Genomic DNA, 27,431 nt, shown 5'->3' with positions numbered 1-27,431 from the left:
AGACACAGACAGACAGACACAGACAGACAGACACAGACAGACAGACAGACACAGACAGACAGACAGACAGACACACAGACACAGACAGACACACAGACACAGACAGACACAGACAGACAGACACAGACAGACACACACAGACAGACAGACACACAGACAGACAGACACAGACAGACACACAGACAGACAGACAGACAGACAGAGACACACAGACAGAGACAGACAGACAGACAGACAGACAGACAGACAGACAGACAGACAGACAGACACAGACAGACAGACAGACAGACAGACAGACAGACAGACACACACAGACAGAGACACACACAGACAGAGACACACACAGACAGAGACACACAGACACACACACAGACAGAGACACACAGACAGAGACACACAGACAGAGACACACAGACAGAGACACACAGACAGAGACACACAGACAGAGACACACAGACACACAGACAGAGACACACAGACAGAGACACACAGACACACACAGTATAGCGACAATGACCGTCATTGTTATCAAATGTTCACTTTGCCCATGTAACTTTTTTTTATTGTTTACACCCGTCGGCTGACTCTTCCCCCTCTCTTTTGTCACCCCCCCTTCCTTCCCTCTCTCTCCCTCCCTCTCCCTCGGTTTCTCCAGTCTCCACAGCAGTGTGTTGAGAACAGACCCGGGTTCGAGGCGCTCCAGCAGCAGTACCATGCTAGAGGGAGGGGGGGCGCTCGGGAGGCTGGACTTCGAGGTGGCAGACTTCTTCCTCTTTGGTTCTCCTCTGGGGCTGGTGCTGGCGCTGAGGAAGACTGTTGTGCCGTCTATAGATGGTGAGGAACACCTTCATCAGAGATTGATATCAGTAGCCAGTAGACTATACCAAACTATATACTGTAGACTATAGGCTATATTCCGACTGCAGCCAACAGTCTTTGCCATGCATGGAGTTGGCCTTTTAAGGAGTTGGCTAAAGCAGAAATAGACTATAAGCAAAGTTGCCACTTTTCAGAATTGTATTTACTGTATGTGTACAGAAAGTCTCACATTTAGTGAGAAGCTGTAATCTAAGCTAATCGGCGTCTGTGCGGTGAGTGTCTTTTCCTGCAGCTGTGGGGGTCAGGCTCTGACAGGACATCCCTTAGTGAGTTAACATCATAGTTCAGAGGTTAGAAGTCATGTTTTAGATCTCTGACGCCAGAGAAGTCCATTGGCTGTGACATTCAAGGGATGACATTCGAGGCACATGTTCCAAAGTAAACGAAGAACTAAGATGATGAGACAGGAGATAAACAGGAGGTTTAGAAAAAAGAGCTGAGAGGCAGCAGAGGAAACAGAGGGGGTTGTGACATGGAGTCTTCAGGGGTTCCATGGAGCTCTAGAGAGTTCCAGAGACGTGTTCGTCAGCAGTTGCCTGTGTCACTTCTGGACCCTCGAGACCAGAATCTTTGATGGAAGTTGTTCATAGTATCCTCCATAGTTTGGTCCAATGGTTTTCAATATGTGAGCTTTGGAAGGGACTCCGATAGCTGTTCCTATATGTAAATAACCGTGTTCTCTTTTCATCTCTTGTCCTCTTTCTCTGTCTCTCTCTCTCTCTCCAGTCTCAGCGTTGCGTCCAGCTTGTCAGCAGGTGTATAACCTGTTTCATCCTGCGGACCCCTCTGCCTCCCGCCTGGAGCCCCTCCTAGAGAAGAGGTTTCACCAGCTGCCCCCCTTCTGTGTCCCCCGTTACCAACGCTTCCCTCTGGGGGACGGACACTCGGCTCTGCTGGGTGAGGCTAGATACACATGCACGCCCACAAACTATTCCTTTATGTCTCTGGGATATCTCTCCTCCAAAAGGAAGCACTCAATTCGCTGTGTGCTTTGTCCACATGTCCATCGGCTCTCATAGTGCGATACCTGTGTGCAGGTATTATCAGGTATAATGTACTATGGGTTACGTCTGTCCATCTTAGCAGTTATAACGTGCTGTACTGTTGTATGTCAGTTAGTCCACGTCTGTTCTGTAGTTACGTCCGTTTTATTTCTGCCTCTCTGTCTCCCCCCGTGTCTCTCCTGCCTCCTCCCTTCCTATCTCTCTCCCCCACATGTTCCTCCCCCCTCTCCACATCTCTCCGTCTTCGTCCTCCCCACCTCTCTTTCCCCCCCCTTCCCATCTCTCTCCCTCCCCTGTTCGCCCCCCAGTGGAGACGATGCAGAGTAACCCCCAGCTCCTGTTGGAGTCAGTACCCCTGTCAGTACCCCTGCGTTACCAGGAGGGGGGCGTCAGTGAGACTTCCATCCCCGTCCCTGTACTCAACTGGCCCCAACAGGCCGCACAGCTCAACGACAGTGTGTACCCTTTCTCTGTCTCTGTCTGTCTGTCTGCTGCCCTGTCCGCTCTCTGTTTGTCTGTCTGTCTGTCTGACTTTCTCTCTCTCTGCATTTCATTTGTATTTGTAAAAAAGTTTTATACAAATACAATTAAATTGATTGTTTGATCAATCCACTTCTCTCTCCCTCCTCCCTCTCGCTCTCTCTGTCACACACACACTTTCTCTCCCGTGTCTCCCTCCTTCCATAGCTGACGTGCTCCACTCCCACTGTGGTGTGTTTGTGGACAGCCAGTACCCGTCCTCCCCGCTGACCGGACCCCCCCACCCCAGGGGCCTCCGTAGGTCCAGCGAGGCCAGCATCGCCAGCCAGGTGTCAGGCATGGCCGACTCATACACCGCCTCTAACATCGCCAACAGTCAGTACTGGACTTTATACTGTTTGATTTATCTGTCTTTTTTGCATTTAACAGCAGTGTCTGTGGCTCAGGGAGATGACAACATACATTCTCGGACATTTTTCACACACTGTTTTGTCGTTCTTCAACCCTTGATTCCTCCGTAGCTACTAAATGCCAAAGCAGCCCGTCTAAGAAGCTGGGTCTCCTTTCCCAGCTAGCGCTTCCTAAACTCCCCTCGAGAAGCCCCTCTCCGCGGGCCAGGAAGAAGATCCGACCCTTCCTCTCTCTCGGACGCACCGACTCAGACCAGGGTGACGATGACGTCACCGCTGACGTCACTGCCTCTGATGTCTCCTCAGACTTGCCGTCTGACATCACCGACACGAACTCTGACCCCCCGTCGCCAGACACGCTGATGAACGTAGAGCAAGGTAGTCTGGGTACTGTGGTTTGAATCCTGTGTGACCCCCCCCCCCCCAGGACTACTCCCATCTGTGTGCCTTGTCGTTGGTCTCCTTCAAGCTACAGCTGAACCACTGCAGTACTACAGCTTCTCTCCCTTCTCTTCTCCTCTACAGATTGTACCCTATATGTACTGCAGTGCTTCCCAAACAGGAGTTATGCCAATGTCCTCAATCAAGGACCCAGTCTTTAGCCGGGATAGAAAAGAGGGACCACCATTTGGGAATCACTGATCTTGTGTATGTCCCTCAAATCAAAACTGTCCCTCTGCTCTAGTTCAATCTGCCCCTGAAACTCCATTCTACTCCAGTGTGGACCTGTGACTTTCCGTCTGTACTATAGAGCCTCTCCCCTGGACTGTAAATCTCTGGATGAGCACACTTCCCTCTACTGTGGAACCCCTTTTTGTCTGGAACTGTCATTGACCAGAAATACACATCGACGTCTTTTACAACCCTGTCGTCTTTTCCCTACTGTGATTATGTGTCAGACTTCTCTCTCTCTTTCTGTCTCTCTCTCTGCTCCCTCTCTTCAGTTGCATCTCGGTGGTGGGGCAGTAAGCGGATGGACTTTGCCTTGTACTGTCCTGATGCCCTCACAGCCTTCCCCACTGTAGCCCTGCCTCACCTCTTCCATGCGTCGTACTGGGAGTCCACTGACGTCGTCTCCTTCCTACTCAGACAGGTATGACTGCTTATGAATGCCATGTGAATGCTTATGAATGTTCATAGACCTCTTCCACACATCATATTGGAAGTACACTCACAATGCCTCCTTCCTACTCCGAGAGGTAAGAGCATATGAATATTAGTAGCCAAATATAAAGGCATAGCCTCCTATTGGGCTGGTGAATGGCCATGTAATCATTCCTGTCTGTTCCTCCAGGTGATGAGGCATGAGAACTCGAGTGTTCTGGAGCTGGACGGTAAAGAGGTGACCGAGTTCAAGCCCTCTAAACCCAGAGAGAAGTGGATCCGCAAGAGGACCCACGTCAAGATCAGGGTGAGGACAGACCACTTCCTAACCCCCTTTTTTAGGCTTTCTGTCGGCAAGTTGCAGAAGTACTGACCGCAGTAAACGTCTGTGTGTGTGTAGAACGTGACGGCCAACCACCGCGTGAACGATGCTGTGTTCTCTGAGGACGGAACACAGCTGGTGATGGGACGCTTCATGTATGGCCCTCTGGACATGGTCACCCTCACTGGAGAGAAGGTAAAGCCATACTCATTGACGCCAACTTGTCTTGTGGAACAAACTTCAGTTCTGCAACTGAGAGATACTTGCATGCAACTCAATATTTGAGCATAATGTTTAGTTTGTCAATGAAACACATGGGCAAGTCAGTCATTATTTTATATAATATACCGACGTGTTCTGATACTGTTATCTGTAACCGCCTCTTGTTGTCTCCCAGATTGACATCCACATCATGACCCAGCCCCCCTCAGGAGAGTGGGTGTACTTTGACACTGAGCTGACCAATAGCAGCGGACGCATCTCTTATGTCATCCCAGAGAGCAAAAGGCTGGGCATTGGAGTTTATCCTGTCAAACTGGTCGTCAGGTAGGTTATGGGTTGAAACCCTTTTAAATATCTGATTAGCTTGTTTTCGGGGTGTTTTTGAGTAGGAGAACAAGCGTTGAATTACGTGTTCCCCTTTGCCACACATTCTCCCTCCCCTCCCCCCGTTTCTCCTCCCTCTCTCAGGGGTGACCATACATTTGCGGACAGCTACCTGACGGTGTTGCCGCGGGGAACAGACTTTGTAGTGTTCAGTATCGACGGCTCGTTTGCTGCCAGCGTGTCCATCATGGGCAGCGACCCCAAGGTCAGGGCTGGAGCTGTGGACGTGGTCAGGTAGGAACACGATGGGTCTTATTCTATCTTGATTTGTATTTGATGTACTGTTATATTCCTGAACAGGAGTAACACTAGCTAATGTGGCATACAAGTTGTGAATCAGCAAATGAATAACTTAATAGATAATACACCAGACTCTTTGGGGTGTCACCTGTTCACCCACAGCCTGTTCTTACTCTCTCTCTCTCCCTTCAGACACTGGCAGGACCTGGGCTATCTGATAGTGTATGTGACGGGTCGTCCAGACATGCAGAAGCAGCGTGTGGTGGCCTGGCTGTCTCAACATAACTTCCCTCATGGAATAGTGTCCTTCTGTGATGGCCTGGTCCACGACCCCCTCAGACACAAGGCCAACTTCCTCAAGTCCCTCATCTGTGAGGTAAGAGGGGCAGGGGGGGTAGAGATGAGGGTGTAGGGGTTAGGGTATGGCTTGGGTTGTGGTAGGGTAAGTGTGTTGTTCAGGGTGGGTTGGGGTAAGGGGACTTAGGGTTTTTAAGTTAGGTTTCTACTGTCAAAATACACTACATAGCTCGTCGAACATTTCATTCTAAAATCAGGGGCATTAATATGGAGTTGGATCCCCCTTTTATGCTATAACAGCCTCCACTGTTCTGGGAAGGTTTTCCACTAGATGTTGGAACATTTCTGCGGAACTTGCTTCCATTCAGCCACAAGAGCATTAGTGAGGTCGGGCACTGATGTTGGGCACTTAGGCCTGGCTTGCAGTCGGCATACCAAATTCATCCCAAGGGTGTTCGATGGGGTTGAAGTCAGGGCTCTGTGCAGGCCAGTCAAGTTCTTCCACACCGATCTCGACAAACCATTTCTGGATGGACCTCGCTTCGTGCATGGCGGCATTCCCAAACTGTTGCCACAAAGTTGGAAGCACAGAATCGTCTAGAATGTCATTGTATACTGTAGCGTTAAGATTTCCCTTCACTGGAACTAAGGAGCCTGAACCATGAAAAACAGCCCCAGACCATTATTCCTCCTCCACCAAACTTTACAATTGCCACTATGCATTGGGCAGGTAGTGTTCTCCTGGCATCTGCCAAACCCAGATTTGTCCGTCGGACTGCCAGATGGTGAAGCGTGATTCATCACTCCAGAGAACGTGTTTCACTGCTCTAGAGTCCAGTGGCGGCGAGCTTTACACCACTCCACCCGAAGCTTGGCATTGCGCATGGTGATCTTAGGCTTGTGTGCGGCTGCTCAGCCATGGAAACCCATTTCATGAAGCTCCCGGCGAACAGTTCTTGTGCTGACGTTGCTTCCAGAGGCAGTTCAGATCTCGGTAATGAGTGTTGCAACCGAGGACAGACGATTTGTACGCGCTACGCAGACGATTTGTTCAAGCTGTGACCTACCACTTCGCGGCTGAGCCATTGTTGCCATTGTTGCTCCACTTCACAATAACAGCACTTAGTTGACCGGTGCAGCAGGGCATAAATTTGACAAACTGACATGTTGGAAAGGTGCCATCCTATGACGGTGCCACGTTGAGTCACCGAGGGGTGTCCGCATACTTTTGTGTATATATATATATATATAGTGTAACAACAATACTGTTTCTAACAGTCCATTCCTCTGTGTATGTGTGTGCAGGCCCATATGAAGATATTTGCCGCGTACGGCTCTACTAAGGATATCACAGTGTACTCCTCCTTAGGCCTGCCCCCATCACACATCTACATAGTGGGACGGCCCACCAAGAAGATGTCCAGCCAGTGTCAGGTACCAAACTAGCTGGTAGAAAGTGCACTGTCGCCAACAACAAGTTATCAATTAAAGTGTTGAAATGCTTAACTTCCAACTTCAACTCATAAATAGATAGAATGCGCAAATGCGTTCCTATAGATGGATAGTTTAGTAGATGAGGGGATGAGCTGATCTCGTCTCCATTCCTACCCCCTCTCTTTTTCCTCTTTCCCCCTCTCTCGATCTCTCCCTCCTCTTTGTCAGTTCATCCCAGACGGCTATGCGTCCCATCTGTCCCAGCTGGAGTACAGTCAGAGGTCTCGTCCTGCCAAGACCGCCAGCGCCCGTATTGTTCTCCGTAAGGGAAGCTTCGGACTGGGCGCCGCCGGGGGGGACTACCTCCGCAAGCGCAACCACATCCTGCGCTCCATCAACTCAACTGGGGGGGCGGGCTCTAGCTCCCCTGGCCAACCAGGGCGCACGGAACGCACGCTGAGCCAATGCGAGGTGGAGAGGGAGAGAGCAGGAGCGGGGACCCAGAGGAGTATGAGTATAGCAGCTGGGTGTTGGGGCCGCACCGGGAGCACCAAGGAGGGGTCAGGAGGATTACTCAGCCCAAAATAGGACTCACCAGACTGGGCTACAGGGGGGAGGGGACCCTGCCTGACTCTACCTGGAGCACTATGATCTTTGGACTGGCCCTGAGAGAAACATGGAAGAAGTATGTTTAAGAGAGAGTTAGAGAAAGGATGGGATGAAAGAAGGATAAGGTTTACTGAGGGGCGGAAAGTGAGAGGGAGGAGGTGAAAGGAGAGGGAAGGAAAAGGGCAAAGAGGGTGAGCAAGAGGAAGAAGCAGGGTCTATTGGGAAATGGATATGAAAGGAATAGAGAGAGAAGAGATTGTTTGAGTGAAAAGTAAAGCCAGAAAGATGGGAGGTGCTCTGACTTTGCTGTAAAGAATCAAATGACATTTCTACTGTAGCATTAGAGTCTCACAGTCAAGACTTTTATATAACCTACCTTGGCCACTAAAAGAAAATAACTGGAAAATAAAACAAATTAAAACTAAAAACAAACGATCGTAAGCCTTAATCGTCACCCCCTGAGGGCCTGGAGTGCCTACCCTTGTCTGAGTAATGGTTGAATGTACTCTCTCTACCTAGAGGACAATGGGAATTCACACACATACAAACAGCCCAGCTCAGGACAGGCCCGGACATTGGAGCCACAAAAATAAGACTCAAATGGTGATCTGGAGGTCAGGGGGGGGTCAGTCTGTAGCCATGGCAACAAGTCAACAACTTCATCTGTTTTTATCCCTCTATCCGCTGAGATACACCTCCTTCCTTCCTTCCCTCTAACACCGCTGTGTCTGGCAATAAGAAACGAGTCCCCTCACACTGCCAAGAGAAGCACCACTACCCTATTGAAAGAGAGAGGGAAGAGGAGAAGCAAGAGGAAGAGGGTTGGAAGGAAAGAGGGTGGATACAGAGAGAGATGCAAGACAAAAGGGAGGGAGGGGAAAGGTTATGGATGAGATGGACAATTTCCTCTAGTCTATTCCTGGGCCATTTCTCTACTTTTATCAGTGTGGTACTACACAGTGATTTCTACCGTTGACCTTAGCTCAGCTCCAGTCCTTTTCACTCCGTAACAGAGTAGCTACTGTACTGTACCACGTCTTTCAGTATGGCCTGTGGGCCATCCCAGGCCTTAAACCCCAATGACACATTTATAAAGTCAGACTCTGAAGGATCCCAGGACTGAGCTAGACAAGGCTTGTCATAACAGTAGACATTAGTGACACTTTTTAAACGCTGAACAAACAGAACACAGCAGCAATCCCTTTACCAGACCATCTGCTTGCAATACCTCTGAGACACCAGTGGGGGAGCAGTGTCTTTCTCTGTTTTCCAAAAGCATGATGCTGTTGGTATTCATTCAGTTCATCCTGCGGCGCCTCTTAGCTATCAACCTCTGTCATTACACACCATTCAGTGACACTCCAGTGGACTTCCCTATGATGCTCAGAGCTCTTTCCTCCTTGAGGGATGTGATGAATGCTATTCATTGGACATTACTACATTTCGGTCTGGAATACTGAAAGTGATCTAGGCTTTTCACAGTGATTTAAGCTTTTCAGCGAACCCTCACTATTCAAAGGACAGAAGCGGGACTTTTCCTGATTCCTAACAAACAGACAAGAACAGGCGATGAGGTCACAGGAAGAAGGGTTGTAACGTTCTGAGAGCAGACAGGATGGCCAGACCTCCTCAGAGGCAGGAAGACATGCGTTGATTCCACTTTATTTCACGGTTTCCCTATCCTGTTTTCTTTTTTACCTGTTTTTTACCTAATAATAACCACCATCTGATACCAAGTTGTTTCCAATTGTGATTCATTATCTGAAGTACCAGAGAATATACAATGTTATTCCTTAGCAAATACCAGCTGGTATCGGACTATAAAATAAAGGGTTACTAATGCTTTCACTAAAGCTATGGCAACCTGTACAGAGAATTGTAGATGAACACCTAACTCTCATACTACCTGTTATCTAATACCTGGCACCTACTGTGTGGTTAAGGTATTATCATTGTATTCAATTATATCCCCATTACTAATCACCCAAAGCCAACAATCTCTCTCTCTAGCGGCTGTAGTATCTCAACCTGTTCAACCTCGTTGTTGTTTTTTGCACTAGTTTATGTTGGAGAATCGTGTTACCGTCTCATGTCGCTACATATTGTTACCTTTTTGTAGTGCATGACATAAAAACGATTCATTATTGCAGGGTATATGTGCTGCAGTAGTATGCACACTCGTGTACATTTATTCAATGTCAGGATTACTGAATAATGTAAAATAACGTGCCAAAAAACGAAACAGTTGTTGGTTGTGGGAAGCTAATGTACCAGGCTGTATCCCACCGTTTCTTTGTATTGTGAGAAGAGTCGGGGCTTGCCATTGAGAGCATGACGGCGTGGCTTTAGCTGAAAAGGCACGTGTTCTATACTGTATTTTAACAATGTCAATCAGATTACATCTGATTTGTAGATCTTTTTGAATCCAATATATTGTCCACATCTAAGGGACATAATGGCTAGCTGTATAGGATGTGGTTATGGTTGTTACTTATAACTTGAGAGCTTGGAAGCTCTAGCATATTGTTTTGATTCTAGGGACATGCTACTATTGCCAACGTGTATTTATTGCAACCTGTTATGACACCACTCAAGCGCAGTAGCATAGGTGATGATTGTTAGTTAAAGCAATAGTTCACTTCAAAATCAATTTTTTTTTTGTCAGACATTGATCAGACCTATTAAAAAAAGGTTGTAACGTCAAGTCTCTGTCCCACACCATTGGTTGTGTAGATCCAGCTGCATAAGGTCACTTTTGAGGTTTGACCAAGTCGTACAAACTTTGATCTTTCAGTGAACTACGACTTTAATGAAGGATGTAGACTAGAGCTGTAGGTGACTATCTGGAAGGCACTAGGGAAGGTATTGGATACAGCCATACTGTTTCCCCTCTGGCCTGTGGTCTGGTGATGATGAGCTGAATGTCCTCCTGCTACAGGCTTGGAGAGCCCAGACTGTACATGATCCATGGATATGTCTGTCTGTCTGTCTGTCTGTGTAGATACTGTAAAAATGATACTGTATATGTAGGAATATAATGGTTGAGAGGTATTTATTTACGCAACATGAGTTTAATTTCTATTATGGATCTTTCAGGTGAACAATATCTGAATATGTAGCGTTTTGTTTATGACGAGAACCAACAGTCAGTGGAAGGTGTGTATTTTCTTTGCCAATATTATTGTTTCAGTCGCAGGGTAGCATAACCACAACAAGGCACAGACAGAGACAATCTATCGAACATGCACGAGTATAGACAACATTAACAACATCCACTCTCCCACCCCTTCACACTTCTGCTGTCCCTTTACAAAGGTTAACTGTTAAAGGTTAAATTATTTTATAGTGAAAACAAAACTATTTTTCAAACCGGACCATTTTACAAAGCCTTGACAAAATACTGTATTGCTTCCTATCTTCTGTGAAGGCAGATTTTTTCCCCCTTCAGAATGAAGAAATGTTTGATTGTGAATATGTCAATGAACCTTTTATTTGACCTGTAATATGTGGTGTTCAAAATAATTCAGACTGGGTTAGCCATCAATATTGTATACAGTAGTTATATATCAATTATGTTAACCACTAACCCTTATAGCATGTCTTGAAATGTAAATGTATTCGAGAATATTAGAATTATTGCCACTTTAGTAGCAGTCTTGCATGTACTGTACTATTAGATGCCAGTTTTACACTCAGTACAGAACATGTTTTCTACTTTATGGGGCCACGTGTGTGACTGAAGAGTTATTATAGTTCAATGCCTTGTAGATATGTAAAGGATAAATAATCAACAAAGGGCTATGCGTTCTATGGAAAATATTGAAGATATTTCCAGAGAACGCATAGAGGCCCGAGTTGATTATCCTTTTTATACCATGGCTATAATTGGAACACATTTGCCACTGAGAATGTGTTCATTTGTTTACTAGATAGCTACAACAGTTGCCTTGGTAAACAAACAGACTTGCTAGTTTAGCTAACCAAACCCTAGATCAAACCATCAGTGCTAGCTTGCTATTATGAAAATGTAATTCAACAATGCCAATAATGTTTTTAATTCGACTTTAGCTTTGAAAAGCAGCTCAAACATAGAGCATGTAAGAATTAACTATAGCCATTGAATTCTACCGTGCTGATATACCCTGTGTTATAGGGAAATAATGCATGCTCTAGAATGACCTTCAAGCCAATCAGAAACAAGTATTCAACAACGCCATGGATAAGTCCCAGTCGGTATTAAATAGTATTACATTCTTGTTGTCTGCTTGTTTAAGTCAATTACAAAACTACATTTGAGAAAAGTACAACATGCCTATAGATTGCTTTTCAACATCGCCTGCTCCCGAGCATTTTCTACTTAGAAATACGTAATATTGTAAGGCTTCCCTCACGCGCCTTTTCATGACGGTGCTAGGAGGCGATGACTGAGTGCTAGCTAGCTACCGACCGGAACATTAAGCTAGCCAAGACCAACAACATAAACAAACGGAAAACATTTAATCACAGGTAAGACATTTAGTATAGTCCGTTTGTAACTCCACTCACTACTTATAGCTGTATCGTCCGTTTGTTTGTGTTGTTGGTCTTGGCTAGCTTAATGTTCCAGTCGGTATCTAGCTAGCTAGCACACTACTCGTCTGGCTGTTAGTGCTGTTATGAAAAGGGGCATGAGGGAAGCCCTACAATATTACACTTTTCTAAGTTGTGAAAATACTTGGGAGCATTCAATGTTGAAAAGTAATCTTTAGGCATGCTGTAATTTTCTTAAATGTAGTTTTGTAATTGACTAAAACAAGTAGACAAAGACAAAATTGTGTTTGAAAAAGGTTACGTTTTTGCTGTGAGCCAATGGCGTAACCAAGGTGATGGTTGGATTGTTTTCCCCCTAGGCGGACGGGGCCGCGACGTTCTATCTAATACCGACTAGGAGTATAAACAGGAATAACGAGAACTATATAACAATGTGTTCAGTCGGTTCTGTGCTAACGTTCCACTCCTCCACTCCTTCTCATGGATGTGGCAACGAGTGTATTGCACAAACAGAATGCATTTCAGGCTGACAATGTGTACCCACGGTGTAATTAACACTGTACCTGCTTATGTAGCTGCCATGTAAATACATAGATTTCTGAACATTTTGTTCATATACTGTAAAGTGGGACCAATATATTTAGCTACATACAGTATACATAAAATATATGTCATTTACTCAAGCATTAGTAATATAAAATGTATACAAGCTTTACTTGATTATTTCCATGAACAGATTGGGAATGTTTTGTATTAGTACAATGCAGTTATGATTATCATAGCACTGTAAATATACATATACAGCGCATTCGGGAAGTACTTTTTCCATATTTTGTTACGTTACAGCCTTGTTCTAAAAATGATCTAAAATCAATCTACACACAATAGAAATTGTTGCAAATGTATTAACATTTTTAAAAAACGGAAATATAAAATGTACAAAAGTATTCAGACCCTTTACTCAGTACTTTGTTGAAGCACCTTTTGAGAGCGATAACAGCTTGAGTCTTCATTGGGTATGAAGCTTCACACACCTGTATTTGGGGAGTTTCTCCCATTCTTCTCTGGAGATCCTCTTAAGCTCTGTCAGGTTGGATGGGGCGTGTCACTGCACAGCTATTTTCAGATCTCTCCAGAGATGTTTGATCGGGTTCAAGTCTGGGCCACTCAAGGACATCAGAGACTTGTCCCAAAGCCACTCCTGCGTTGACTTGGCTGTGTTACTGAGCGCTCTGGAGTAGGTTTTAATCAAAGATCTCTCTGTACTTTGCTACGTTCATCTTTCCCTCGATCCTGACTAGCCTCCCAGTCCCTGCCGCTGAAAAACATCCCCACAGCATCATGCTGCCACCACCATGCTTAATTAACCTTAGGGATGGTATTGACCAGGTAATGAGCGGTGCCTGGTTTTCTCCAGACGTGTCTCTTTTTTAAATTTTATTTTTTAACCTTTATTTAACTAGGCAAGTCAGTTAAGAACAAATTCTTATTTTCAATGACGACCTAGGAACAGTGGGTTAACTGCCTTGTTCAGGGACAGAACGACAGATTTGTACCTTGTCAGCTCAGGGATTTGAACTTGCAACCTTTCGGTTACTAGTCCAACGCTCTAACCACTAGGATACCCTGCCGCATTCAAGCCAAAGAGTTCATTCTTGGTTTAATCAGACCAGAGAATCTTGTTTCTCATGGTCTGAGAGTCTTTAGGTGCCTTTTGGCAAATTCCAAGCGGGCTGTCTTGTGCCTTTTACTGAGGAGTGGCTTCCGTCTGGCCACTCTACCATAAAGGCCTGATTTGTGGAGTGCTGCAGAGATGGTTGTCCTTCTGGAAGGTTCTCCCATCTCCACAGAGGAACTCTGGAGCTCTGTCAGAGTGACCATCGGGTTCTTGGTCACCTCCCTGACCAAGGCCCTTCTCCCCCGATTGCTCAGTTTGCCTGGGCAGCCAGCTCAAGGAAGAGTCTTGGTGCTTCCAAACTTCTTCCATTTAAGAATGATGGAGGCCTCTTTGTTCTTGGGGACCTTCAATGCTGCAGAAACTGTTTGGTACCCTTCCCTTTGACCCAATCCTGTCTCGGACAATTAGTTTGACCTCATGCCTTAGTTTTTGCTCTGACATGCACTTTCAACTGTGGGACCTTATATAAACAGGTGTGTGCCTTTCAAAATAATGTCCAATCAATTCAATTTACCACAGTTGGACTCCAATCAAGTTGTAGAAACATCAAGGGTGATCAATGGAAACAGGATGCACCTGAGCTCAATTTCAAGTCTCATAGCAAAGGTATTTATGTTTGTTTTTTTTCATAAATTTGCAAAAAAATCTAAAAACCTATTTTCGCTTTCTCATTATGGGGTATTGTGTGTAGATTGAGGATTTTTTAAATTAAATTCTATCCATTTTTGGCTGTAACGTAACAAAATGTGAAAAAAGTCAAGGGGTCTGAATACTTTCCAAATGCACTGTGTGTGTGTATGTGTATATATATACCATATATATATATATATGGTAACATATATTGTTCGAGGTGGCAATAATTTAAGTACATTTTGAGTATATGCAGTTTATTTGACATAAGTGCATAATCATAGAATTAATATTTGAATTTGAAGGCATGTACATAAATTAAATAGTGTTCTGTACCTCTTACAATCTCACCCATTTCCCTTTGTATTTTGTAGCAGGTCTGGATTTCAAATAGGCATTATTAAAGAAGTCTGTAGGAAGTATACTTATGTAATTGATGTGGCACTCTTATTCAAAACACCACCAACATCAGAATTGCTTCTTTGGGTAGTTTTGATACCAAGTTTAGTTTTCAAAACAAGGAGTGGGTACAATGTTTAGATATGTATGAACAGTTCCTTTTGACCTTTTCAAAATGTTGTTGTGTTACAAAGTGGTATTAAAATTGATTTAAATGTCATTTTTTTTGTCAACGATCTACACAAAATACTCTGTCAAAGTGAAAGAAAACACTAATATATCTAAATTACATAAGTATTCAACCCCCTGAGTCAATACATGTTTGAATCATCTTTGCCAGTGATTACAGTCATGCTGGTTAAGTCTCTAAGAGATTTACACACCTGGATTGTGCAACATTTGCCCATTTATTCTTTAAGCACTGTCAAATTGGTTGTTGATCGTTGCTCGACCACCATTTTCAGGTCTTGCCATAAGATTTTCAAGTAGCTTTAAGTCCAACTGTAACTCAGCCGCTCAGGAACATTCACTGTCTTCTTGGTAAGCAACTCGAGTGTAGATTTGGCCTTGTGTTTTAGGTTATTGTCTTACTGAAAGGTGAATTAATTTCCCCGTGTCTGTTGGAAAGCAGACTGAACCAGGTTTTCCTCTAGGATTTTGCCGGTGCTCAGCTCCATTCCATACATTTTTTATCCTGAAAAACTCCCCAGTCCTTAATGATTACAAGCATAACCATAACATGATGCAGCCACCACTATGCTTAAAAATATGGAGAGTGGTACTCAGTAATGTATTGGATTTTCCCTAAACATAACACTTTGTATTCAGGACAAAAAGTGAATTGCTTTGCTACATTTTTTGCATTATTACTTTAGTGCCTTATTCTGTACAGGCTTCCTTCTTTTCACTCTGTCAATTAGGTAAGTATTGTGGAGTAACTACAATGTTGTTGATTCATCCTCAGTTGTCTCCTATCATAGCCGTTAAACTCAAACTTTTTTAAAGTCACCATTGGCTCCCTGAGTGGTTTCCTTTCTCTCCGGCAACTGAGTTAGGAAGGACACCTGTATCTTTGTAGTGACTGGGTGTATTGATACACCATCCAAAGTATAGTTAATAACTTCACCATGCTCAAAGGAATGTTCAATGTCGGTTTATTTTTCTCCCATCTACCAATAGGTGCCTTTCTTTGAGAGACATTGGAAAACCTCCCTGGTCTTTGTGGTTGAACCTGTGTTTGAAATTCACTGCTTGACTTTACAGATAATTGAATGTGTGAGGTACAGAGATGAGGTAGTCATTCAACAATCATGTTAAAGACTATTATTGCACACAGGGTGACTTGTTAAGCAAATGTTTACTCCTGAACTTATTTAGGCTTGCCATAACAAAGGTTTTAAATACTTATTGACTCAAGACATTTCAGCTTTACATTTTTTATGAATTTGTAAAAAATTTGAAAAACATCATTCCACTTTGATATTATGGGGTATTGTGTGCAGGCCAGCGCCAAAACATCTCAATTTAATCAATTTTAAATTCAGGTTGTAACACAACAAAATGTGGAAAAAGTCAAAGGGTGTGAATACTTTCTGAAGGCACTGTAGTTCCCTCACTGTTCCATCTCTCTCTCTCTTTCGCTCTGGATCATAGGTCATTTTACCCTTCCTGGGTGAGAGCTCAATGTATTATTGTCTGTACTGTGGAATAAATACAATTGGACAATAACATATCTGCACTTGTACTTTGTGTTTTCAATACGTTTTAAATTACATGGCAATAGTAGATTATATGATGAAATTGGGTAAAATTGAATGGGATTATTGTAGTCCTTTTGTAGAACCACTTTATAACCTGTAACATCTAGGCAGTTAAGAGTTGAATGCTTTGCTCACATTGAACAACAATGTTTAACATGCTTGACAAAAATTAAGTGTATAAACCGGATTTGATTAAATAGGGGCCTAGATGTGAACAAACACACACCTTCCATAGGTCCTCCAAATAACAATATGGTCATCATCGCAAATGACACCGCCCTTCGATTGTGATCTGTCTCTTAAGTTTTCTTCCGCATCTCTCCTATATAAGTCGTTTGGTAATACCTATTTAATTGTTTCTAGATGACAGTCAAGTGAATTATTCATGCAACCGTGAAAGCTCGCTACTAAAGTCTGCAATATTTTCTTGATAGGTAAGTGTTTTTATTCAAGGAGATAAATACTATATCATCAGATTATATGACAGATTATTAGTTTGACTTTGAACCTACTATTTCAATTTAATATTGGAAAATGTTAAGTGTACAAACTCTGAAAAGATAATGACATTGAAATAATCCTTTATTTAATTTAAGGGTTAATAAAGTTCAAAGATCAAGGTTAAAAATTTGAATAAACGACACAGAAATCCTGCTACGCCCTCAGCTCCAAACATCAAACAGGCAAAGCGTCAAAATACAGGATGACAATGATGCTCGTCGGATGTGGCGGGGCTTGCAAACTATTATGGATTACAAAGGGAAACCCATCCGCGAGCTGCCCAGTGACACGAGCTTACCAGATGAGCTAAATGCCTTCTATGCTCGCTTCGAGGCCTAAATGACTCCCACCCCGTAGCAATCACATCTGTAGCCATGAAATGCTTTGAAAAGCTGGCCATGGCTCACATCAACACCATCATCCAAGGAACCCTGGACCCACTCCAATTTGCATACCGCCCCAACAGATCCACAAATGACACAATCTCTTTTGCACTATTCCTTTCCCATTGGACAAAAGGAACACCTACATGAGAATGCTGTTCATTAACTACAGTTCAGCGTTCAACACCATAGTGCCCTCCAAGATCATCACTTAGCTAAGGACTCTGGGACTGAACATCTACTGCAACTGGATCCTGGACATCCTGATGGGTCGCCCCCAGGTGGTGAAGGTAGGCAACAACACATCCGCCACGCTGATCCTCAACACAGGTCCCCTCAGGGGCGTGTGTTTAGTCCCCTTCAGTACTCCCTGTTCACCCACGACTGCGTGGTCATGCACAACTCCAACACAATCATTGTTTGCAGATGACACGATGGGTGGTAGGCCTGATCACCGACTACGATGAGACCGCCTATAGGGAGGAGGTCAGAACCACTGCCAGGACAACAACCTCTCCATCAACGTGGGCAATACAAAGGAGATGATCGTGAACTACAGGAAAAGGAGGGCCAAGCATGCCTCCATTCATATCGACGGGACTGTAGTTGAGCGGGTCGAGAGCTTCAAGTTCCTTGGTGTCCACATTACTAAGGACTTATCATGTACCAAACACACCAAGACAGTCGTGAAGAGGGCTATACAAAGCCTAGTCCCCCTTAGGAGGCTGAAAATATTTGGCATGTCCTCAGATCCTCAAAAGGTTCTACTGCTGCACCATCGAGAGCATCCTGACTGGTAGCATCACCGCTTGGTATAGCAACTGCTCGGCATCCGGCTGCAAGGCGCTACAGAGGGTAGTGCGTACTGCTCAGTACATCACTGGGGTCAAGCTTCCTGCCATCCAGGACCTCAATACCAGCAGGTGTCAGAGGGAGGCCCTAAAAATGGTCAAAGACTCCAGCCACCCAAGTCATAAACTGTTTTCTCTGCTACCACATGGAAGCGGTACTGAATCGCCAAGTCTGGGACCAAAAGGCTCCTTAACAGCTTCTACCCCCAAGTCATAATACTGCTGAACAGTTAATAAAATTGCTACCCTGAATATTTACATTGACCCCTTTATTTTATTATTATTTATTCTTATGTTTTGTACTGAGTCTTGCACAATCTCGATGTACACTCACTGGACTCTAATCACACACTCTCACATACTACACTGATAGTCTAACACACACATACACACACACACAAATATTTACGACACACACACACACGTACATTCACATTCCTTCACACTCTTCACATACGCTGCTGCTACTCTGTTTATTATCTATGCATAAGTCACTTTACCCCTACCTACATGTACATATTACCTCGACTAACCCGTACCCCTGCACAGTGACTCCGTACCGGTATCTCTTGTATATAGCATCGTTATTGTTATTTTATTGTGTTACTATTTTTCCTTTAGTTTATTTAGCAACTTTTTGTTTGTTTGTTTAACTCTGCACTGTTGGTTAAGGGCTCGTAAGTAAGCATTTCACGATAATGTCTACACATGTTGTGTTCGGTGCATGTGACAAATAACATTTGATTTTAAATCATAATGTGGAATAAGGTAAAGATCAGTCTGTGTTCCAGTACACTCTTAGAAAATAGGGTTCCAAAAGGGTTCTTCGGCTGTCCCCATAGGAGAACCCTTTTTAGTTCCATGGAGAACCCTTTTTGGTTCCATAAAGAACCCTTTTGGGTCCCATTATAGAGCCCTCTGTGGAAAGGGTCTGACCTGGAACTAAAAAGGTTCTTCAAAGGGTTCTCCTATGGACAGGGGAAGAACCCTTTTAGGTTCCAGAGAGCACTTTTTTTTCTAAGAATGTAATAACAAACACTTTTAATTAATTATTGAATTAATAATTAATATGTAACAACATGTTTATACTGTTATCCAGTGTATAGTAATGTTATTAAGAGCAACATTTATGTAAAGTAATACCTATGAAAACAATAGTGTTCCTGCAGCTGTGCTGCTACTCTGTATAAAAAGTGAATTATAAAGAAACTAACTCTGCAATATCTCTGTTCTTCAGCACATCTCATTTCCATCAGTTTGACAACTAGGTAAAGACACTCAATGATCAGAAGTGAAGGAATTTCAACATGACCAAATAGAGTGCATCAGAGGTATGTATCCCTCAACAGAGGCTGTCATGTTATTTTCAGATCAGTCCCAATTGAAAAAGAAAATACCAAGGAATTTAACACCTAACATTGAATTTAGTCACACCAGACAATATTTTTTCTTAGATTGAAGAGGAAGAAATGCCTGCTTGTCATCTTGAACTGCCAGATGGGATCAGTGACTGGACTAAATATCATGTGAAACAATGGGCTCTGGGAGAGCTTAAGATAGACCCTGAATGTCAAAATATCCTGTACATAAGAAAAACGTTAATGGTGCTTTTTTTAAATACAGCACCTATTGAAATATGGGATGATGTTTCATCAAGCAAACTTGATCATTCAAAAGAGAAATGAATGAGTTCAGGCTATGCAATCCATACTCTTTTCACCGACATCATGATGCTCACAGTTACAAATCTGACTTTGTCCTGAATGTAACAGAGTCCGATGCATTGAACTTTATAGAGCCCTGCCCTGATTATAACGCATTTATCAACACAGATAAAGGAACAGAAGAGGAGAAAATTCCAAAGTTTACTGATGAAGTTGTTCGTTTTGTGGCAGACTGTATGAACAGCCGCACAACTGGCACCATACATTTTGGTGTGGGTCCCGGATTACCGCGGCATGGGCAAATTTGGGGAGTTTGAGTCAGGGACAAAGATACTTTTGTGAACAATCTGCCTTGTGCCATTGAGGGACATTTTGAGAAAGAACATATTGAAGCAGCCAAGAAAGGTATCAAGACACCCAGGTTTGTAAAGGTTCTCAACCCCAATATGACATTATCAGAAAACTACTGACACTGTGGAGAAAATATTCACCGTGTCAATAACGTGGACAAAAGTATGAGAAAGAAAAAGGCCAATATGAAGAATAAGGACAATGATGCAGGGGAATGTTTATACATTCGTAGCAGCAGGGATCTACTGCACCCCAATACCATGACAGATTATGACAGCTTTAAAAACATCCAGGCTATTAAAAATCTATCTATTCAAAGAAAAAAGGCAGAGGAGGAGTGCCTCTCTTCAGTCAAAAAAAGCATCCAGGGCTCCAGACTCAGCAATATGATAAGAGGTGAATCGCGTAAACACAGTTCACTTTCATAGCAGCCACGTTGTATTCCTTCTCGCATCTATGCGCTCTCCTCCTCTCACCTTTTCCCTTCGCTTGTGGACTTCAATGCACAACACATCAGCTGTAGAAGACCAGGCGAGAACCTTTCCAAGCCAAACCATATGATAAACGCTACACACTGCCTACATCGGTGTCACCATATTAGCTAAAGTAATGTCATAGTCAACATAGCTAATATAACTAACGTGTTAGTAAACCCGCTACAATCATGCAGTAACGTTACAGTGCACAGTCAGTACGCAGTTTAGCAGTTACATCCAATAAATGAGTAAAATCAAAATCTTACCTTGACTTGAAAGAGTTCCAGTGGTGTGTTGGATAGTCATACCCAGCTAGCTAACATAGCATCCCTCTGTTTGAGCGGGGTGTTTGAGTAGGCTAAACTAGCTAGCAGTGTCTCTGTTACATCTTCAAGGCCTATATTCAGTCCGATCACATTTAATTGGTTATGCACATTAAAGGCAATGTTCCTGCGCTCATAGAGAGTATAACACATTCACGGTCATCGCTGCATATTTTGCTGCATATGTCACCTCAATTGGAAATTACGTTTAAATGTCAAGCGAGATATAACGCAGATCTACCGCTGATTCGATTGAATCCCGGCCTTGTATCTGCAGCCAAACGGCTGCCTAAGATAAATACATTGTTTAGACACCTTCTGGGTTGAAGTTATGAGTCACAAAGTCAATATTTCTTATTTCCACCCAGGGGATTGAGAAAATAAAATACAATGATACTTTTTTCAGATTTTTTCAGCTACTGGCATAATCTATAGGTCTATATGTACATACTGTAGGTAGGAATGAGCTATAAATCTGAAGAGAAGCTTTTGAAAAGTTAGAAAGCAAACAAAGCAAGACATTCTAATAAATAAAGCCTTGATCAATTTTCAGTACGTCTGTGTTTTTGTTGTTTATCTACAATGTAACACTTACAACAATACAATATGCAAACAATATATATATATGACTTGTGTTTATTTTACATTTAAAACATTATTTTGCAAAGTGTTAGTATGACGTACTTCCATAAACATTTCTGTAATGACAATTATTGTTGCATATGGGATGCAAAGCTTGAAAAACGGGTAACACTTTACTTGCCACCTAAGTACCTTTGGGTTGCACCAACATACATTAACTCTTAAACTAAGTTAAATCAAGGTGTATCTATTCATCTTGTTGCACCAAATTTTAAACCTAGTTTTAAATTAAATCTAGTTAAATTAAATCCTTCCTCTAATATAAATTTAGTTTCACTTTAAACCTAGAACAATTTTAAGCCTGTTGCTCAGTGTAACGGCAGCCTTCCTCCTCTTCACGAGAAGAGAAGGTGTAGCAGGGATCGGACCAACACGCAGCTAGCCAGTGCTCAACATGTTTAATAAAACGAAACTGTGAACACTTACAACAATACAAAATAACAAATGTGGCAAACCGATACAGCCCTATCTGGTGCAGAGAAAACACAAAGACAGGAAACAACCACCCACAAACCCCAACACAAAACAAGCCACCTAAATATGATTCCGAATCAGAGACAACACAAAACACCTGCCTCTGATTGAGAACCATATTAGGCCAAACATAGAAACAGACAAACTAGACGCACAACAGAATGCCCACCCAGCTCACGTCCTGACCAACACTAAAACAAGCAAAACACACAAGAACTATGGTCAGAACGTGACAGTACCCCCCCTCCTGAGGTGCGGACTCCGAACGCACCCCCTACAACTCTAGGGGAGGGTCTGGGTGGGCATCTGTCCGCGGTGGCGGCTCCGGCGCTGGACGAGGACACCACTCCACCATTGTCTTTGTCCCCCTCCTTAGCGTCCTTTGAGTGGCGACCCTCGCCGCCGACCTTGGCCTAGGAACCCTCACAAAGGGCCCCATCAGACTGAGGAGACAGCTCCGAACCGAGAGGTAGCTCAGGACAGAGAGGTAGCTCAGGACAGAGAGGTAGCTCAGGACAGAGAGGTAGCTCAGGACAGAGAGGTAGCTCAGGACAGAGAGGTAGCTCAGAGAGGTAGCTCAGGACAGAGAGGTAGCTCAGGACAGAGAGGTAGCTCCGGACAGAGAGGTAGCTCCGGACAGAGAGGTAGCTCCGGACAGAGAGGTAGCTCCGGACAGAGGGGGCAGCTCATGACTGGGGGGCCCTGACGGCTCGGGACAGACGGGCGGCCCTGACGGCTCGGGACAGACGGGCGGCCCTGACGGCTCGGGACAGACGGGCGGCCCTGACGGCTCGGGACAGACGGGCGGCCCTGACGGCTCGGGACAGACGGGCGGCCCTGACGGCTCGGGACAGACGGGCGGCTCTGACGGCGCTGGGCAGGCGGGCGGCTCTGACGGCGCTGGGCAGGCGGGCGGCTCAGACGGCGCTGGGCAGGCGGCCGACTCTGACCTGCTGAGGCGCACAGTAGGCCTGGTGCGTGGTGCCGGAACTGGTGGTACCGGTTTGTAGACACGCACCTCAAGGCTAGTGCGGGGAGCAGGAACAGGGCACACTGGACTCTCGAGGCGCACTATAAGCCTAGTGCGTGGTACCGGCACTGGTGGTACCGGGCTGAGGGCACGCACCTCAGGGCGAGTGCGGGGAGAAGGAACAGTGCGTACAGGGCTCTGGAGACGCACAGGTGGTTTGGTGCGTGGTGCCGGAGCTGGAGGTACCGGGCTGGAGACACGCACCACAAGGAGAGTGCGTTGAGGAGGAACAGGGCTCTGGAGACGCACTGGAAGCCTGGTGCGTGGTGTTGGCACCGATGGTACTGGGCTGAGGGCACGCACCTCAAGGCGAGTGCGGGGTGCTGGAACTGGAGGCCTGGTACGTGGCGCCGGCACCGGAGAGCTGGTGCATGGGGCTGCCACTAAAGAGCTGGTGCGCTGAGCTGGCACAGGACGTGGAGGGCTAGGGAGGCGCACAGGAGGCCTGGTGCGTGAGGCTGGCACAGTCTTCACCAGACGGCTAGCCCGCACCTCAGGACGAGTATGGAGAGCTGACTCAGGTGACATCAAATCCCCGACACGCTCCGTTGGGCGGATGTCGTGCCTCATGCACCAAACCAGCAAATCCCTCATTTCTCTCTCCTCCAATTTCCCCATTAGATCCTTCACAGTCTCTACTTCGCTCACCTCCAATACCGCCCTCACCGGCTCTGGTTCCATCCTTGGCTCCTTACGGTAAGCAGGGGGAGTTGGCTCAAGTCTCCTACTTGACCCAGCTAGACTCCCCTTTAGCCTCCCCCCCAAGAATTTTTTGGGGGAGCCTCTCGGGCTTCCAGCCGCTCTGCCTTGCTAGCGCCTCATAATGCCGCCTCTCTGCTTTTGCTGCCTCCAGCTCTGCTTTGGGGCGGCGACATTCCTCTGGCTCTGCCCAGGGTCCTTTACCGTCCAGCTCATCCTCCCATGTCCATTCCTGAACTCGCTGCTGCTGTCGCTGCTGCCTGTTACTACGCTGCTTGGTCCGAGTTTGGTGGGAGGTTCTGTAACGGCAGCCTTCCTCCTCTTCACGAGAAGAGAAGGTGTAGCAGGGATCGGACCAACACGCAGCGTAGCCAGTGCTCAACATGTTTAATAAAACGAAACTGTGAACACTTACAACAATACAAAATAACAAATGTGGCAAACCGATACAGCCCTATCTGGTGCAGAGAAAACACAAAGACAGGAAACAACCACCCACAAACCCCAACACAAAACAAGCCACCTAAATATGATTCCCAATCAGAGACAACACAAAACACCTGCCTCTGATTGAGAACCATATTAGACCAAACATAGAAACAGACAAACTAGACACACAACATAAATGCCCACCCAGCTCACGTCCTGACCAACACTAAAACAAGCAAAACACACAAGAACTATGGTCAGAACGTGACACTCAGTGAATTAAAAAATATAAACTTAGATTAAAGATAAATTCTAAACGGACACTTTAGGTGGTTTAACTGATAAAATGGTAGCATATCTACTGTGGAGAGACCAGAACGAGTTCCTCAGAGAATAATTAGAGACGGGTTGAATCCTGTTGAGTTTTAACTCATTATTAGTAGGCTATTTACGTGTCCATTTTGTACAACAATTGAATTGGGGTTTATGATATGCCCAGCCTTGGTACGAATGATAATGTTATGCAACATGCTGTAAGGGGCCTGATAACGGTAACATTGTAGTGAAGTAGCACTAACGTTCGTTTTAACTTGCATTATAGACATTGATATTTACCTGTTATTTATGCTTACTAAATATCGGTGAGTCAAGTTGTCCTTCGTCATCATAGGGGTTATGGATAGGGGCAAACTGCTGGGGAATCATCTCGCATATTTTATGGGTCATACTGTAGGATCAATTCCCTTGGACGGAGGCCCCCCTCCGGCTCCGGTCTGAAATAGCCCCCGCCTCTCATCTGCAGCATCCTTTTTGGCTTTCGCTTGTACGTTTTTTCCAGCACACTTTTATTCGATTTGGGTCCCTCTTCTCTTTAATCCGTGTCGATCCATTACATTTGTCGCATAAAATGGCACAGGTGTCTTCCTTCTTTTTGACAGTGGTGTTGTCTGTCTTTTTATCCTCCAGTACGTTACTAAATTCCTCCATCAGCTCCGAACTTCTTTGACGTGCCATGATCAGGTGGCTAGCGGACAAATAATACATGTCTAAATAACTTTAAGTAATGCCAATAATACATAATATTGTATGTGAGCTATCTTAGTTTATAAACTAGGTAGCTACAGTAGCTAACGTTAGCTAACTAATTAGTTTTCTGTCTAGTATAGTACTGGCAAATAACGGATTTGATTTCAAATCAGCCAACCCATGAGAACCTTTCACGATGGAGTTGCAGTAGTTCTAACATTACATTGTTATTATTTTATCAAGGAACAGCAACTTTGTGGCCTCATTTGTCAAGTAGGCTAGCTACTTCGTTTCAACTCACGAAATACCTCATATATTGATTAGTAACATGTCACTAATCATAGTTTTAAACCGTTAATCATAGATTTACTGATCCAGATTTAAAATTAAGTGGTGCAACACATCTGATTAATTATAAACCTAGATTAGCTCCAATCCTAGATTAATTTAAACCATGTTGGCGCATCCCACCCATGGTTATAACCATGTCATAATACACTGGTCAAAAAAATAAAGGGAACACTTAAACAACACAATGTAACTCCAAGTCAATCACACTTCTGAGAAATCAAACTGTCCACTTAGGAAGCAACACTGATTGACAATAAATTTCACATGCTGTCGTGCAAATGGAATAGACAAAAGGTGGAAATTATAGGCAATTAGCAAGACACCCCCAAAAAAGGAGTGATTCTGCAGGTGGTGACCACAGACAACTTCTCAGTTCCTATGCTTCCTGGCTGATGTTTTGGTCACTTTTGAATGCTGGCGGTGCTCTCACTCTAGTGGTAGCATGAGACGGAGTCTACAACCCACACAAGTGGCTCAGGTAGTGCAGTTCATCCAGGATGGCACATCAATGCGAGCTGTGGCAAAAAGGTTTGCTGTGTCTGTCAGCGTAGTGTCCAGAGCATGGAGGCGCTACCAGGAGACAGGCCAGTACATCAGGAGACGTGGAGGAGGCCGTAGGAGGGCAACAACCCAGCAGCAGGACCGCTACCTCCGCCTTTGTGCAAGGAGGTGCACTGCCAGAGCCCTGCAAAATGACCTCCAGCAGGCCACAAATGTGCATGTGTCTGCTCAAACGGTCAGAAACAGACTCCATGAGGGTGGTATGAGGGCCCGACGTCCACAGGTGGGGGTTGTGCTTACAGCCCAGCACCGTGCAGGACGTTTGGCATTTGCCAGAGAACACCAAGATTGGCAAATTCGCCACTGGCGCCCTGTGCTCTTCACAGATGAAAGCAGGTTCACACTGAGCACATGAGCACATGTGACAGACGTGACAGAGTCTGGAGACGCAGTGGAGAACGTTCTGCTGCCTGCAACATCCTCCAGCATGACCGGTTTGGCGGTGGGTCAGTCATGGTGTGGGGTGGCATTTCTTTGTGGGGCCGCACAGCCCTCCATGTGCTCGCCAGAGGTAGCCTGACTGCCATTAGGTACCGAGATGAGATCCTCAGACCCCTTGTGAGACCATATGCTGACACATGCACATTTGTGGCCTGCTAGAGGTCATTTTGCAGGGCTCTGGCAGTGCACCTCCTTGCACAAAGGCGGAGGTAGCGGTCCTGCTGCTGGGTTGTTGCCCTCCTACGGCCTCCTCCACGTCTCCTGATGTACTAGCCTGTCTCCTGGTAGCGCCTCCATGCTCTGGACACTACGCTGACAGACACAGCAAACCTTTTTGCCACAGCTCGCATTGATGTGCCATCCTGGATGAACTGCACTACCTGAGCCACTTGTGTGGGTTGTAGACTCCGTCTCATGCTACCACTGGAGTGAGAGCACCGCCAGCATTCAAAAGTGACCAAAACATCAGCCAGGAAGCATAGGAACTGAGAAGTGGTCTGTGGTCACCACCTGCAGAATCACTCCTTTTTTGGGGGTGTCTTGCTAATTGCCTATAATTTCCACCTTTTGTCTATTCCATTTGCACAACAGCATGTGAAATTTATTGTCAATCAGTGTTGCTTCCTAAGTGGACAGTTTGATTTCATAGAAGTGTGATTGACTTGGAGTTACATTGTGTTGTTTAAGTGTTCCCTTTATTTTTTTGAGCAGTGTATGTCGTAACAGCTGACAACTTGGCATAACACTGTCATGACACACAAACAGCAAAAAAAGAAACGTTCTCTCACAGTCAACTGCGTTATTTTCAGCAAACTTAACGTGTAAATATTTGTATGAACATAACAAC

General features: G+C 44.8%; 1 protein-coding gene across 8 annotated transcripts in view; it reads left to right on the top strand.

Annotated features, from left to right (window-relative positions):
• The window catches only part of LOC139543699 (membrane-associated phosphatidylinositol transfer protein 2-like), a 76,366-nt gene extending 54,880 nt beyond the window's left edge, over positions 1–21,486 (top strand). For 3 of the 8 annotated variants that reach the window (XM_071350027.1, XM_071350026.1, XM_071350029.1), the window contains 13 exons: positions 656–834; positions 1,606–1,776; positions 2,192–2,338; positions 2,571–2,738; positions 2,885–3,151; positions 3,718–3,866; positions 4,068–4,184; positions 4,278–4,394; positions 4,597–4,745; positions 4,890–5,039; positions 5,238–5,421; positions 6,648–6,776; positions 7,005–16,355. In XM_071350027.1, coding sequence (XP_071206128.1) covers positions 656–834; positions 1,606–1,776; positions 2,192–2,338; positions 2,571–2,738; positions 2,885–3,151; positions 3,718–3,866; positions 4,068–4,184; positions 4,278–4,394; positions 4,597–4,745; positions 4,890–5,039; positions 5,238–5,421; positions 6,648–6,776; positions 7,005–7,364 — 2,287 coding nt within the window. In that variant the 3' untranslated portion in view covers positions 7,365–16,355. Of the gene's footprint in view, positions 1–655; positions 835–1,605; positions 1,777–2,191; positions 2,339–2,570; positions 2,739–2,884; positions 3,152–3,717; positions 3,867–4,067; positions 4,185–4,277; positions 4,395–4,596; positions 4,746–4,889; positions 5,040–5,237; positions 5,422–6,647; positions 6,777–7,004; positions 16,356–19,354; positions 19,449–19,571 lie in introns of those variants that run through there. The other 5 variants (XR_011668749.1, XM_071350030.1, XM_071350031.1 and 2 more) reach the window with 5 other exon arrangements.
• Positions 21,487–27,431: the final 5,945 nt, after the last annotated feature.

Source organism: Salvelinus alpinus, chromosome 18, assembly GCF_045679555.1.
Source record: "Salvelinus alpinus chromosome 18, SLU_Salpinus.1, whole genome shotgun sequence".
Classification (NCBI taxonomy): Eukaryota; Metazoa; Chordata; class Actinopteri; order Salmoniformes; family Salmonidae; genus Salvelinus; species Salvelinus alpinus.
This window is presented reverse-complemented; position numbering and strand designations above follow the sequence as displayed.